This window comes from Cololabis saira, chromosome 19 (assembly GCF_033807715.1).
Source record: "Cololabis saira isolate AMF1-May2022 chromosome 19, fColSai1.1, whole genome shotgun sequence".
Classification (NCBI taxonomy): domain Eukaryota; kingdom Metazoa; phylum Chordata; class Actinopteri; order Beloniformes; family Belonidae; genus Cololabis; species Cololabis saira.
The window spans coordinates 13,939,750-13,955,278 of NC_084605.1; the positions used below are offsets into that span (position 1 = coordinate 13,939,750).

General features: G+C 39.8%; 1 protein-coding gene across 2 annotated transcripts in view; it reads right to left on the bottom strand.

The window, feature by feature from the left end:
* LOC133419626 (ankyrin-3-like) overlaps positions 1-15,529 on the bottom strand; it is a 209,266-nt gene that overhangs the window by 184,735 nt on the left and 9,002 nt on the right. Inside the window, exon 1 of one of the 2 annotated variants that reach the window (XM_061708901.1) lies at positions 4,045-4,185. The exons of the other annotated variant lie outside the window; for it this stretch is intronic. Within the exon in view, the coding sequence (XP_061564885.1) occupies positions 4,045-4,110 (66 nt within the window). The 5' untranslated portion in view covers positions 4,111-4,185. Of the gene's footprint in view, positions 1-4,044; positions 4,186-15,529 lie in introns of those variants that run through there. 2 annotated transcript variants of the gene reach the window in all.

Here is a 15,529-nt window from a genome sequence, read left to right on the forward strand (position 1 = left end):
GCAAGCAGCGAATCAGATTAACAATTATCAGAGTTGATCAGATTCAGTCATACGATAGCCCTTCCCTAATATATGTATGTCCAAGAACCTCCTCTTTTAAAACATGAGTAAAGCACGATGTACAGAAATAAAGAACTGAATAAAGAAATAAAGAACAAAAACTGTAAATTCATGAGGCGCTTAATTGGGGTGAGGTTTTTTTCCAGACTTTATCTTAGAAAAAAGTCTTTTACCTATTTTTGAATCTGCAGAAGCCGCCCACCCCGCTGGTCATCAACCAGTACAAGTTCAACTTTAAGGCAAACTACATGTGACTTTCGGAGTCTGCTGATCGTCGGGCTGTTCAGATTACACAACTCACTGCTTTGTGAAGTGACAAAGAAACTCAAATCTTCCATTATTGTACTCTAAGAAATTAAACAGTAAAAGCCATTTACACTGTACAAAAGCACAATTTCAAATTCTGATTAAAGTTTAATTCCAGATGACAACTTTGCTCTCTTTCTCATCATTCAGGATAAATGATTGCCGATGCTCTGGCGCTACCGTAGCATGCTTATTGGAAGCATCGACAGTATTGACATTCGAGAGGGTGTGGGCTGAAAATGACTGAACGTGGGCAGTCCTGTTACATAAACAAAAGTCCACTTCTCTGACTAAAGCTGCAGAAACACTGGTGAAGCATGTATGCATGTGCTGCTCACCTCCCCAGCAGGTAGGCTGCACGACACAAGCCTGATTCCCACCATGGTTTATACAACAGGTCCATGCGCACCGTCACAAGACCAGGTGGGGGCAAATAAGTTCAAATTCATTCTGCAGCTCATTCGGCATCTGATAATAAACCTGCGTGGCTCTCGAGTTTCACTACTAACCTGGAACGTTCATCAACTTTATTCTCGTTATATTATGACGTTACTTTCAAATTCTGCTTATAGCCAGAGAGACCAGAATGCATGAGGCACAAACGTTTGCACACTGTTAAGTTATGTCTTGGGAGACATGGACCCTGTCCCCCGGTCACCTCCTTCAGTTACACAACTCAACCAGACGGGCTTAGGGTTGCACGATAAAAATGTACAACCGAGGCCAAGCCTGTGTACACGTGTAAACACGTGCAGACCAAGCACGGAGTACGGGAACCCACATCATATTCCCCCCTAATCCTTATCCAGGTGGATCCAGTAGCTGAGCACAACCACCAACCAGCCTTCTTTATAAATGTTAGATCTTCCACAGCTCCAAACTGCTTTCCTTCTTCCTACTTCTCCCCGTGGGTCTGTGGTTGTCATTGTTACGTCCATTAACACACCTGCTCAGATCCCCTGTGTCACACTCCTCCCCTATATTTTTGCGATAATCGCACAACAAATACTTTCACATGGAATGACATTAGTTTACTATAATTATGTTATTATGTCATCATTATTTGTATTAGCAGTTGTTTTGTTGGACTGAATCTGAGTTACAGTTATCTGCTGTGACAGAAATCACATGAACCACCGCACTGGTGACATGTTGTTGCAAATACAGCAAAGTACCGATCTCTCTTCCTGCATTTGTTCACGGATCACATGACCTTTCCCGTTCAGCACACCTACACCTGAGCACCAACTCTCTCCCTTGAGATGCGTGTTGGATCTTCCCAGACTCGTCATCCGTGTCCTGCGTGTTGTACCCCACACTTCGGTCCGTCACCACTGACGTCCCTCGCAACAGGTGGAAGAGCGAAGGAAAAACACTCTTCTCCTTTTACGCTGCCCTCCCGCTCTCACTGTTTATCCCATCTTTTCATTTCCTTTAATAGACTTTCTCCTCCTTTTTCCTCCTCTTCACTCTCTGCCTACCCATCTCTTCCTCTGCCCTCTGGATTCTTACCTAAAATAGAGCCGTCCAGCTCCTGTTGAGCAGCATGACTTTGCTCTGCACTCCTCTTTTTCATCTGCTTTGGCCGCCGTCTCTCCTCTCTCCTCCCCTCATCCCTTCATCCCCTACTGTCTCCTCTCCTCTTCACCAGAGTGACACAACAGTCATCTCTCATCAGTTGATTCGCGGTATCACAACAGAACGAGGAGTTGTTATATTCCTTTGTTGTTTTTTTCAGCTCCAGCCTTTGACCCTCTTTCCCCCCCCCCCCTGATTGCCTCCCTTCCTTCTGAAAGTATCGTTCCTGATGTCTTTGTTTCCCTTTTGCTTTTGTTTACCTTCACTATCTATTGCTCCACACCGGGTTTGGACCCCTTCTTCTTCCACTTTCTGCTGACTTGCATTCTTCAAATACAAAAAGGACCATAAATCTCAGTGCGAGCGCACAAGTCCGGCACGTCTGCACATAGAGTGAAACAATCTTGCCCCTTGAAAAGGACGTGGGAGATCCTTTACCCTGGGAGGGCAAAAGACACCTGTAACCCACCTTAAACAGGGAAGACTAAAGTATATGTTTGTGGGAGGACGATAATGAATCGCTGAGGCAACATAACATACAATGATGGTTCTTAGCCAGCACTCCTTCCACAACCACAGGCTGCAGACACTCGCACGTACCGTACAGGTAAACACACAGCAGTAGATATCGAGTATAGAGGCTGCATTCACACCGCGCTCATAACGTGCTCTACATTTGTAAACTACAGCGGTCATAACCGATGTATGACTCACACATTCATATTGATCATTTAAAGTGACAGATCTGCTCAAGAAGCATCAGAATCAAAGAGAAGTCAATTATTATCATAGTTTTCTCTGGACCTAATGACTTAGAAGAAAAAAAAGCTTCTTCATTGAAGCCTGGAGAATATTCCCTGCCTTGTTTTGGTGGCATAAACAAAGCCTGCGCACGAACACTCGGCCAGACGGCCTGCTAACGTGGACCTATAAATCCAAGCATCTCTGCCAAGCACGGGAGGAACCATTTTAATCACTGAATGAGCAGTGAGGAGGCATTTCCACCATCATCATCAAACGGGATCAATACCATGTTGGCTGATTCATGTTGAGATGATGCAAGTGGACGTCCTGGACCCATCACGGATCAGGACAAAACCAGGTCCTCGCCTATCTGCCAGGGCTGCTTCGATTAACTCGAATTTCACTTTTTTTTCACTGCACTACAGCACCGATAGGCCAAACGCCGGCACTTTCTCTTCCTACTTTATCAGTTTTCATTGATTATTCTGCAGAAACTGAACAGTGAATAAATGCTTCTCAAAACTTGGACATTTAAACGAGACATCTGAGTGTGCCGTCGTGCCTCAGCCTCTCGTTGCTCTGATCCAGCAGGCCCTTCCCCGTGCCTGGGTGGGGTGTGAGGGTGGTTACTGGGGGACAGGCTCCCCTCACTGAACCACTGGATTATTTCCTGTGACTGAGACGCAGGACTTTTCTTTTCTGGTTCCTATCGCACGTCTTTCGTTTCTGTAGCCTTTTCCTTGCCCTGATATTGTTTACCCTTTGTCATATCTCTCCCTAAACTGTACCATCCTCTCCTCTTTCATTCATCTCCCCTCACCCTCTTCTCTGAGTATATTAAGACAAAAACAGGATCTTTGGTGTTTAAAGGATCTCATGTTCTGATATCCTTTAAAGGAACACGATTACATGAAAAACACATGACGAAGACTGTGTGTCACCTTTTTTTATACCATATCAGGCACTTTGCTTTGCACACTAAGAACATACAATAAAACAATAAAATGCCCAGAATCAATAAACATTTTCCATGAAATGATATCAGAACCAATTAGTCCTTTTTGCTGAATCGTGCTCTGAAATCCAGATTCACTCAAAACAGCTTCCAAACATCAACAAAATCCTCAAATACACATTTTCCAAAGAGAGAATCATAAACAAATCAAAAGGATCAGCAAATCTACCATTTTAGAAATCGGTATTTAACTTTTGTGTGGAGAGAAAATCAAAATAAACCCGAGCTCAGCCACATCCTTCATGTCTTGTCTGATTTACCAAGAATGAATTTGGCGTTTCAGCCCAAGCTGACGCACCATGTTGTTTACAAACCCAAGTGAAGCCCAGGGCTTCTTTTACCTTCTTTCCTTTCTTCTTGCGATGAGCTGACTTCCCACCAGATTTCTCTTTAGCCTCCTCACTCATGGCAGCAGCTCGGAGAACGGAGCCTCCCCAACAGCTGTGTACAAGTCCAAAAAGGTGCTTTTTAATCCAGCATGGATGAGCGGGAAGAGTGGAGTGGCGGCCACTCTGAGAGCGCACAGCGACCAACTCACTCAGCTAATCACACCCACTTCCACAGACATATACACACACACACGCGCGCGCGCGCAAACACTCCCTCTGTGTCCGTGAGGAGAGAAGCCAACGAGGAAGCCCTGCCTGAGCGACGGAGAGACGCACATTCTGGCTCTTTCTCTTTGTCTCAGTGCCTCGCTCCCTCTTCCAAGCGCACTTCACGGCTACCTGCCCGTGACTGTGGGAGCCTCCCACACGCTCCACAAGTGAGATGGGAGCAGCAACAAGCCCCGGACCAGGGACAGGAGCTGGGGAGCCGCGGTTCCTGCAGGGCTCATCTCTGTGCAGCAGCAAAACAGCTATTCAACAGGTCCCAAGTATAGAAGTAAAAAAGGAACTCCTCATTTTTCCTGATTGACAGGTTAATGTTATAAACAAGGAAATTAAAATACGCTTTATTTGAACCTAAAATTTGAAAAGCAATCATTTTCAATTAATCTCAATGTCAAATCAAAATGTGATTGGCTCTTTGAGTCGTTTTAACCTATCAAACCTATAATCGCAGGATATTACTTTTGTAAGCTAACTAAGCAGAAAGAATAGTCCCAACCTGAGTAACAGTTTATATGAAATTTAAAAAATACTTTTTCTGTCTGATAGCTTGCATTGTTTGATGTCTTAACTAACTACCAACCAAAGAACATATTTCAATCCTGAAAGGAAATGAGCAGTGGTGGACAGTAACGGATTAAATGTACTTGAGTACTGTACTTAAGTACATATCCAGAGGATTTGTACTTTACTTGAGTATTAGATTTCTTTGGTACTTATTACTCTTACTTGAATACATTTCCAAGACAAATATTTTTACTTTTACTCGAGTAAATTTCTAGGAAGGTTGAAAAGTACTCGTTACTTTCAGGTCTGCTCTTTTTTCTTCTTCCCTAAAATCCTATTGGACACAAGCTGTTTTTGTCAAAGGAGGAGACCTATCACAGTGCACGCTCTCCACTGGGATGTACGTAAAGCGGAAATACGTCAAGCCTCCTCAAAACGATACCGCCAAAGTAGCCTGTGTTTGTCAAGACAGAGCCGCAACAAGTCAAGACATAACCTTTAGAAAAAATATAGTAATTTACTGATGTGGAAAATAAGAAATTTACTCTTACTCTTACTCTTACTTAAAGTAAATTTAAAAGCATTTACTTTTGGATACTTAAGTACCTTTAAAAGCAAGTACTTCTCTACTCTTACTCGAGTGATATCTTGACTGAGCTACTTTTACTTTTAACGGAGTAAATTTTGACCAGTATTTGTACTCTTACTCAAGTATTGGGGTCGAGTACTCTGTCCACCTCTGGAAATGAGTGACCAACGAAGAGAAGAAACAAAAGCAAATCTTAATGTAGCAAAAAAAACACCTAGAAAAGGACACTGAAGCACTAAAGACTGCAAATGTTCCTCTGTGCTGCTTTGAATGAGCCACTCAGAGTTTCAGGACACTGTGACATCACAAACTGAGATCTTTACGATAATGATCAAAACTCCCCGTTTTTTTTCCCAACCCCTCAGCTTAAAATCCTGCTGGATTTGCTGTAAACTGGAAATGGATAGCTGCTAATCCGTCACACAGTCCATGGCGGTGGAGGGGCGAGGTTAAGAGGCTGACCCCGCCCCCAAAAACCACCTGCTGCTTAAAAGCTGTAAATACAAGGTTGGAAAGAGAGATTTTGTACTGTATGCAAGACCTTAAGAAGCCTTTTATTTGAAAATCACTCATCATATGTCTTGAAAACTGGTTATCAATCAATCAATCAATCAAATTTTATTTATATAGCACCTTTCGTCCAGGTACATGAAATACAAGGTGCTTTGAAATTTTGATTGAAAAATAAGCATAATAAACAAATAAAAACTGGGAGACCAAAAAGAGAAAAACTGGGAGACCAATGCACCCTGACATACAATATAAAATATATAAAATTTATAAAAAGATAAAGGTTCAAGGATTAAGGCTAAAAAAAAAATCAGTCCACAACAATAAAAATAATAAAAACATTATAAGAGATAGATAAATAAATAAAACAGATACCTTTAAAAAAAAATTTTAAACGGAATAAAACTAAAACTATAAAATGTGATGCTACATAAAAGCCAGACCAAAGAGATGAGTTTTTAGTCTACGTTTAAAAATGTCCACATTTCCAGCTCCTCTCAGATCCTCCGGCAGGTTAAGGTGTATTTCAACCGATTAGTTATAACATGTGGTACTAAACAGCTGCTAAATACTGAGTCACTTTTTCAGACCCTTATTTTGAGACAGTGCAGCTTATTTTACTATTGCGACTGGAAAATGTGCCCCCACTCGTTTTAATTCCTTGTCTTTTCCATCCCAGCTGTACTGTTCATGATCCTGCTTGTCCCAGTCACAAGAGAAAGTGCAGAACAAAACTGTCCTCAGGTGTGAGGCCAACATCAACCATCAGCATCCACTCTTTAGTCCTTATCAACTATGAACAAGCTGCTGCGAGTACTTTGACTTTCTTCCAAAAGTCCAGAAGTGTTTGTTTTAGTTTTATTGCTGATTTAACGGTAGATTATCCATGGCTCAGAGAGTAACGGTGCATGGTTGATTTTGCGGTTTGTCTCCATGCAGGCCTCCAGTAATGAATGACAGTTTTATGCATCTGGCCCCAGGTGTTTCCCAAAGATTGTTTATCTAAGGCTTCACTCACTCCACACCCACAGCGTGATTGGGCGGTCCAGACTCCTGTCAACACCAACAGAATGCTCAACATTACATTCTTAAACAGGAATAGTAAGTATTAAACCATTTGAAGACACAGGGATGCAGAGCAGCTAGTAATCGTGTAAAGGTAACACAAGAGGAAGGTTAAATGAGGAAAACAATAACAAGTGATGGATTGCTAGTGATCAGCAGAACAAAATATCTCCCCAGTCCCCCCACTCGTCCCCATTCGCCTCACCCTTATCAATAATGAATAAAGACAGGAAAAGCCCCCCGATGGTGGATCACTGAATTATTGCTCTCCGTGTGCCTGAGTGTGTGCGTGTTGTGAGTGGATTATGCCAGTGTGAGTCGCTTTACCCAGTACAATTATAACTGTACCATCCACGGAGAAGCAGAGGCATTCAAGGACTGTCTCCTTTGCTGTTCATTATAGCTTTTTCTCTACGACTCATTCACACACTTGCTGCAAATCCCTTGCAACAAACAAAATGTGCAGGGATGCAATTCATCTCAAAGTCTTGGGTGTAATTGTGTTTTATTTCACTTGGGTCTGGTAGATCCAAGGTTAATCATGACTTTGTGTCACTCTTTGTTGAGACGTACACGCTTTAAAGTTGCATCCTACCACTTTGACTGAAAGGAAACACAGCCTGCCATCTGGTGGCCACAACAAGCAATAACAATAATAATTAAGTGCATAACTTCTTAAAAAGGCATTAAACTAAAAATGAAATCGGTGAACTGAACAAAGATATCAAAAACAGTAGTCACCGGTCACCTATTGTCCGTGTGTACTATTATATATGAAAATAAATGTACTGAAAACAGAAGGAAGACCAGACAAAGATGACTTTCCTTGTCAGAATGTGTTCCCCCGTAACCTGCAACCACTACTCAGATGAAGATTAAAGCATTTTGTGCATATTGCAGATACTCTGGCCCAGACGGCGGTCTGCTTATTGAATTGCGTGACTAGTGGAAGATTTACTTTCCTGTAAATTTGTCACCTCCTGGAAATGAATCTTAAGTAATGGTCTCACCCTGCAGGGATAAGTGGAAGCATAAAATCGAAACCATAAAACTGTTCCACTTTTCCAAGTAATGAAGCCCTATTGAGCCTCAAATCATGCCAAACAGGCTGCTTTTTTATGTATGACCTGTATTGCAGAAGTTAGAAATCCTGCCGCCACGTTAAACAGATTATCCCCTATTGAGAAGAAGAATACCACCTCACGTCGACTGGCTTTCATGCAATACTTTACAATGGAGACGTTAAAACCAAAATGCATCATGTGACAATTGTTATTTACAACTTTCGGCCCCTACACCTGGAGGCCCAAACTTAACCGTTATACTTCAAAGCTCTGTATGTTCCCAAACCCTTAAAAGGGTAAGTGAAGCCTCAAGGCCAACCTTCAACCCAGAAGCTCCAGAGGAGTTGGTGTCTTGGTCATAAGGATATAAATGTGATGATAAAGAAAAAGAAAAACACAATAATGCCTCCTCACGCAGCTGCATGTAGCCAGACGTAAGAGGATGCCTTCTGGCTCATATTTGATGTCAGCCAGCCATTAGAGACATGCTGGAAAAGGGAGCGGTTTTATTGCCGTGCAGTAAGTGCTCTGTAACCAGGCACGATCAGACAAAGAGAGCCGGTGGTTACAGGAGATAGAGGGTGGTTTGCACCAGCGGGTGGCTAATGGCACCAAAATCTTCCTCTCAGTCGTAAGATAAACAGAACATGCAAACATACATTTAAATGCTTTTATGATAATTTGCATCAGGAGACAGTGACAGATCGTCCTTTTCTTCCAGATATGGTTCCTGTAATTCTGCAGCGCTGAGGGAGACAGATGGGACGGGTCAAGGAGGAGGGACGGTGAAGATGAAGGCTTCCCGTCTGTATTAAGCGGCATGTTTATTCCATGAGATTTGCATGGTACATTCCTCAGCGCAGCGACGACTTTGGTGTGCCAGTTTGAACCAGACGCATCTGAACTGTCCTTGTGTGCCGACTGGCTGGTTTTTGTGCCGACGCTGGCGAGACCTTTGACCTGAGACATGTTTGCTGGAAGTCCCATTTGTAAGCGAATTTGCACGTTGACGACAGTACCAATTAGGGATGGGCGGTATGGACTAAAAAATGTATCACGATAATTTCTGGCATTTATCCCGATAACGATTTAAAAATACCAATTCAACTCCACCTTTTCAACTATAAATCTATCTCGCTCTCAGATCCGCCATGTTTGTTACACAAATCGTCATCAACGGGAATTTATCCTTTTTCCTTTCTTTCTTTCTTTCTTTCTTTCTTTCTTTCTTTCTTTCTTTCTTTCTTTCTTTCTTTCTTTCTTTCTTTCTTTCTTTCTTTCTTTCTTTCTTTCTTTCTTTCTTTCTTTCTTTCTTTCTTTCTTTCTTTCTTTCTTTCAGGCTCATTTCCTTCCTTCCTTCCTTCCTTCCTACCTTCTTTCCTCCTGCTCTCTCCTTCCTTCTTCCCTTCCTCTTTTCTCCCTTCCTTCCTCCTTTCCTTGTTTTCTCCCTTCTCCCCTTTTCTTCCTTCCTTCCTTCCTTCCTTCCTTCCTTCCTTCCTTCCTTCCTTCCTTCCTTCCTTCCTTCCTTCCTTCCTTCCTTCCTTCCTTCCTTCCTTCCTTCCTTCCTTCCTTCTTTTCTCCCTTCCTTCCTTCCTTCCTTCCTTCCTTCCTTCCTTCCTTCCTCCTGCTCTCTCCTTCCTTCTTTTCTTCCTCTTTTCTCCCTTCCTTCCTTCCTTCCTTCCTTCCTTCCTTCCTTCCTTCCTTCCTTCCTTCCTTCCTCCTCCCTCCCTCCCTCCCTCCCTCCCTCCCTCCCTCCCTCCCTCCCTCCCTTCCTTCCTTCCTTCCTTCCTTCCTTCCTTCCTTCCTTCCTTCCTTCCTTCCTTCCTTCCTTCCTTCCTTCCTTCCTTCCTTCCTTCCTTCCTTCCTTCCTTCCCGTACGTTGTGGATTTAACGCAGAACCATAAATCATTTTTACACAAAAACTTTATCAAAGGGAATTTATCGTTTTTACCGCGAGATGACAAATTCTTATCGTGAGGAATTTTTTGGACGGTATATCGTGAACGGTAAAATATCGCCCATTCCTACAACCAATACTCCGTAATGGCAAAACAACATGCTTTCAGAGCCTTCAAAGAGCCATTTCCTCCTCAGTAGAAACATTCTCCAGATGTGTCAAACTTAAAGCTTTCACAGTTCTGTACAATTCCACATGTGACTTAATAAAGGTGCTCAGTGTTCCAGCTGGTCATGACACCCTTGCCTCTGACGTAACCAGTTCTCGCATGTTGAAAACTAAAGAACTAAATTAGTCACTTGCTCTGAACCAGCATGTGAATCGCCTGGATGGATATGGCCCAAAGGATTGCTCTGCAAATGCAACCAATGGACTTGCATCAACTTGTCTTAGTGGGTCTTACATCATACACCTCAGTGAGACTTTCCTCGGATAGTCGGAGGCACGGGAAATGCATATGGGTTTGATTCTCACCCGGCGTTACGTCTGTTTCTCTGATAAATTAGATAAGAGCAGTCAGAGGCTGTCATCATTTCAATTATTTCTTAACCCAGATGAAATCACACATCTTCACCTGATACTACGTGATACCTAGAAAAGTTTTCTGACCTCCACATCAGTTTTCTACGACGGAGTATTAGGGCCAAACTAAGACAAAAAAAATTGGAAATTACGAGAATAAAGTCATAATATAATGAGAATAAAGTCGTAAAATTACGAGAATAAAGTCGTAATGTTGTGAGAATAAAGTCGTAATAGAATAAAGTCATAATATTATGAGAATAAAGTCGTAATATTACGAGAATAAAGTCGAAAAATTACGAGAATAAAGTCGTAATATTACGAGAATAAAGTCGTAAAATTACGAGAATAAAGTCGTAACATTACGAGAATAAAGTCGTAATATTATAAGAATAAAGTCGTAATATTATGAGAATAAAGTCGTAATATTACGAGAATAAAGTCGTAAAATTCCGAGAATAAAGTCGTAAAAATTTCGAGAATAAAGTTTTGACATTACGAGAATAAAGTCGTAATGAATAAAGTGGTAATTTATGAGAATAAAGTCATAATATTATGAAAATAAAGTGGTAATTTATGAGAACTCTAACAGGAAGAGCATCTTCTCCCTGTGTTAAAATGAAGAATATTGAGCATCTTGTGAAGTTATATTTATATATTTATAATATATTACAACTTTATTCTCGTAATATTACGACTTTATTCTCGTAATATTATGACTTTATTCTCATAATTTTACGACTTTATTCTCATTACATTATGTCTTTATTCTCGTAATTTCCTTTTTTTGTTTTTTTGTTTGGCCCTAATACTCCGTCGTAGTTTTCAAACGTTATAATTCAAAAATGACAAAACAAGTTCTCTGGTTTTCTCAGACAACAATAAATATGAATGTGTCATAGGTTTCATCAAAGAAACACTATCGAGACATGCGAGATGTCAAAAAGTCAAAGCTGTCATAAGTTTAAGTCTCAGAGATATTCAGATAATTCCCAGCCTGAGTAGATTGACGTATGTACGTTCCACATCACCTGTCGGCCTGCATCTGCCTCAGAACTTGACTCAGTATTTCCCGTTAAGACATTTTGGGTAAACCTGCAGCCCTGCAAGTGTAAACATGTCCAGGATAGAGCTTATTTCTTTTTATTCCAAGAGGAAACGATCACCTCCACAACAACACACACTAGGGTTTTGCGTTGGAACTAAATAAGGTGGTTTTGACGTTTGCAGGTTTGTATTTGGACGTGAATGTTTGTCGAGCAGACCTATGAAAACAACAATCACACAACAGGAAATCTTTCTGCTGTTTTCATTAGTCTTCCGTGCCTCAGGTGGTCTGACACGGAGGAATGTCAGTCCAACCGTAACCCCCTGATAAAGATAAGGGTTTCATATCAAGAGTAGGAAAGAACTCCTCGTCCAAATGTCCTCCCTTTCTTTCTATTAACTTCTTTTCTCCTGAGCTGTTTCTGACTGATGATCTTTTTTATCTTTCTTATTTCATTCTGTCCCTCTCACCTTTCATCTCTTATCTCTGCTGCCTCCTTTCTCCTCCATCTGCAGATAATAGTAGCGTCACACTACAGTTCGTGCAGCACAGACCTCCAATGTTCACATAAAGAGCAAAATAAAAAAAACATGATCAAAACGATCAACTATACAGTCTGTGTAGGAATGATGTGTGAAGAGATTCTTGGTAATGACCAGGCAGCAGGAAATGAGTCTGAGTTCATACTTGGTTGCCAGGGTAGCACCGTGGTGATAAATCAATCCCCATAGTAACAACAGTAATGTGGCAAGGAGTTCTCCATGACAACTGGATAAACTATATTGGGTGAGCCAGTGAGAGCTTTGGAAAGGACGCTTGGCCTCCCCGACATCTTTATAATCAATAGAGCGCCTAGTTTATTTTTGTCTGTGCTTGGATCTGCCGATACACACACGCAGAGTTTGGTGCCATTTTAACGATGAGTCATCAGTCCTGAAAACCCACGGTACGCTGTGATTCAAAGGTCATCAACAGTCCAGGGAGGTTGGGTTCAACTCTCGATGGGGGTGCGTCCTGTGTCGCCGCTCCTTCCATCAAACTGCTTCTGGAAGTCAGCCAAATTTACAACCAACACATTGACTCAAGGGAACAGACATAAATCACTATTTTTTTAAGGGTGTCTGAAGTGACGGCCAACTGAAAAGCTCAGACTAGGGCTGTTCGATTTTGCCCAAAAATAAAATTGCGATTTTTTTCTCTCAAAATCCGATTTTCGATTACAATTACGATTATTTGGTGAATTGACAAAAGGCAAAGAAATGATTTCAAATATGCTGTTTTTTTATTGAACATTTGCCCCATTGGGCTTTAAGTGCAAACTTTGCTCTTATTAAACCAAAAATGAATGAATAAAGTGCAAAACTCTGTAAAATAAGTTGAAAAAAGTTTTAAAAAATATAATAAAATATAAAGTTTTATCTCTGGAAAAAAAAATCAGCACTTGCAAACATACAGTAAGTTATATTTCCAATTAAATAAAACAAGAAATTTTCTAATTAAACTAAACTGGGTCTTTGCATGCTAAATAATAATGCAACCCATGAAGGAGGTAGAGGTGTGTAATGGGGCACTTGTCGCAGGTATTGAGAGGTATTTCCATCAATCATTAATATGGTATCAATCATTAATATGTGTGCAGACAAGGTAAAAAAAAAATAAAAATTAAAAAAAAAAAGTGAAAAATCGATTTTACGATTTTCATGTTTTAACATCGTTCTAATTACATAATCGCGATTACGATTTAAAATCGATTAATCGAACAGCCCTAGCTCAGACACAACACAACCCTGTGACTTTGCAGTTACCCAGGTCTGAAATAAGTCATCCAGAGAGCCCGAGTACTGTGACATCACAGACTCCGAGTAGAGTCGTATAATCCAGCTCCCTCATCTTTATTACCACTAATATTCTTCCTCAGAAGAGGGCAGCACCAATCAGTAAAACGGAAACATCAAAAAAAGAGCCGCACTTCAAGTAAGTGGGCTGGGGCGGAGTCACGTTGAAACAACTGCTATAAAGAAGAGTTTAAAGACATGGCTAAGAGAAGGCTGTTACAGTGTGTCACTGTGGGTAATGTGTTGACTTATGGAAATAGGGAATACTATCATTCCCTCAGTAATGCAGACATGCATGGATGAACTGTTGGATAAAATATTAATAATCGCCTGGTTACCAATAGGACACAAAATAGTCTGTGTTAAATAGAGTTCTCAGTTGATGGCTGCAGACGGTTGCTGAAAATACCAAGATGAAATATTGAAATATTGATACTTGAGCGTACAAATGGTCCATTTATGGTTGTACGATGATGGTGGGCAAACTAACTGTCTGATATGTTATGTTATGAATCTTTATTTCGGCTTGTACAGAACAAGATGAAAAGGAAGAAAAAAAACAACATTTCTTTTGCCGAAAAGGTGTAGGCTGAAGCCGTAGCTTATAGTGCCTACCCTTTTTTCTTATGATCAGCAAAAATATGAGACATTAGCTTTTACTCAGTGGAAACAAACAATACATAAAGAAGAAAAAAATAAGTAAGACAAAATATAAAATTGACGTTTCACATCCTAGAATGTTTTTGATAGTATACTTTATAATTATAGTGTTTTATATTTATTTGCAGTATTTTCTTTAAACAATTTCTTAAACTTGACGATAGAGCGACACATTTTTAGGTTGTTATTACAACTATTCCAAATTTCTCTAGCCTTAACTGATGTACATCTCATCTCAGTTCCAAATTCTTCCCTGAACAATAAAGGTTTGTATCATCAGCAAACAAGACATAATTTATTATTTTAGACACTTTACAAATATCATTTATATATAATATGAACAATTTAGGACCTAGCACTGAACCTTGTGGGACACCGAAGGTGACTCTTTCTAGTTCTGATTTATCATTATTTAACTCAACATATTGAAATCTGTCAGCAAGATAACTCTTTATCCATGAATTGGCAATCCCTCTAACACTATATCTCTCTAGTTTATTTAATAAAAGTTTATGATCTATGGTCTCAAATGCTTTCTTCAGGTCAATAAACACCCCCATATTGTGTGTGATCGTTATTTTATATAATCTTTTCTAAATCATTCCTATAGCATAGTTATTATCATTATCATAATTACTGAGTCCGTCATTGGTCTGACATGAAAATGGGAGATTTTGTAATGCAGAAGATGAATGATGAACTCAGTCGTGGGTAGATTATGAAGAAAAACAGCAGTTTTCATATATCTGTTTTAATTACAGCAGATTTGATTTTAATTCCCGTGTTTTTTCTCTTGCAAATTTCCAGTGCTCGTTTTGCGCTTCCATGTGTTTTTTCGCGTCTTGGACTAGCAGCGGATGTCATCCCTATATATATATATATATATATATATATATATATATATATATATATATATATATATATATATATATATATACATATATAAAATAAATATATGTGACATATTTAAAAATATATCATATATATTTTATATAAAAAATGCACATATATATACTTTAGGTTCTTACCAGCATGGTATTAACCATTAATATATGTGCAGACAAGGTTAAAATAAAAAATAAAAAAATGCGCGGCTGGTGGCAAAGATTTATTTGACTTGTAATGCAGAAGATGAATGATGAACTCAGTCGTGGGTAGATTATGAAGAAAAACAGCAGTTTTCATATATCTGTTTTAATTACAGCAGATTTGATTTTAATTCCCGTGTTTTTTCTCTTGCAAATTTCCAGTGCTCGTTTTGCGCTTCCATGTGTTTTTTCGCGTCTTGGACTAGCAGCGGATGTCATCCCTATATATATATATATATATATATATATATATATATATATATATATATATATATATATATATACATATATAAAATAAATATATGTGACATATTTAAAAATATATCATATATATTTTATATAAAAAATGCACATATATATACTTTAGGTT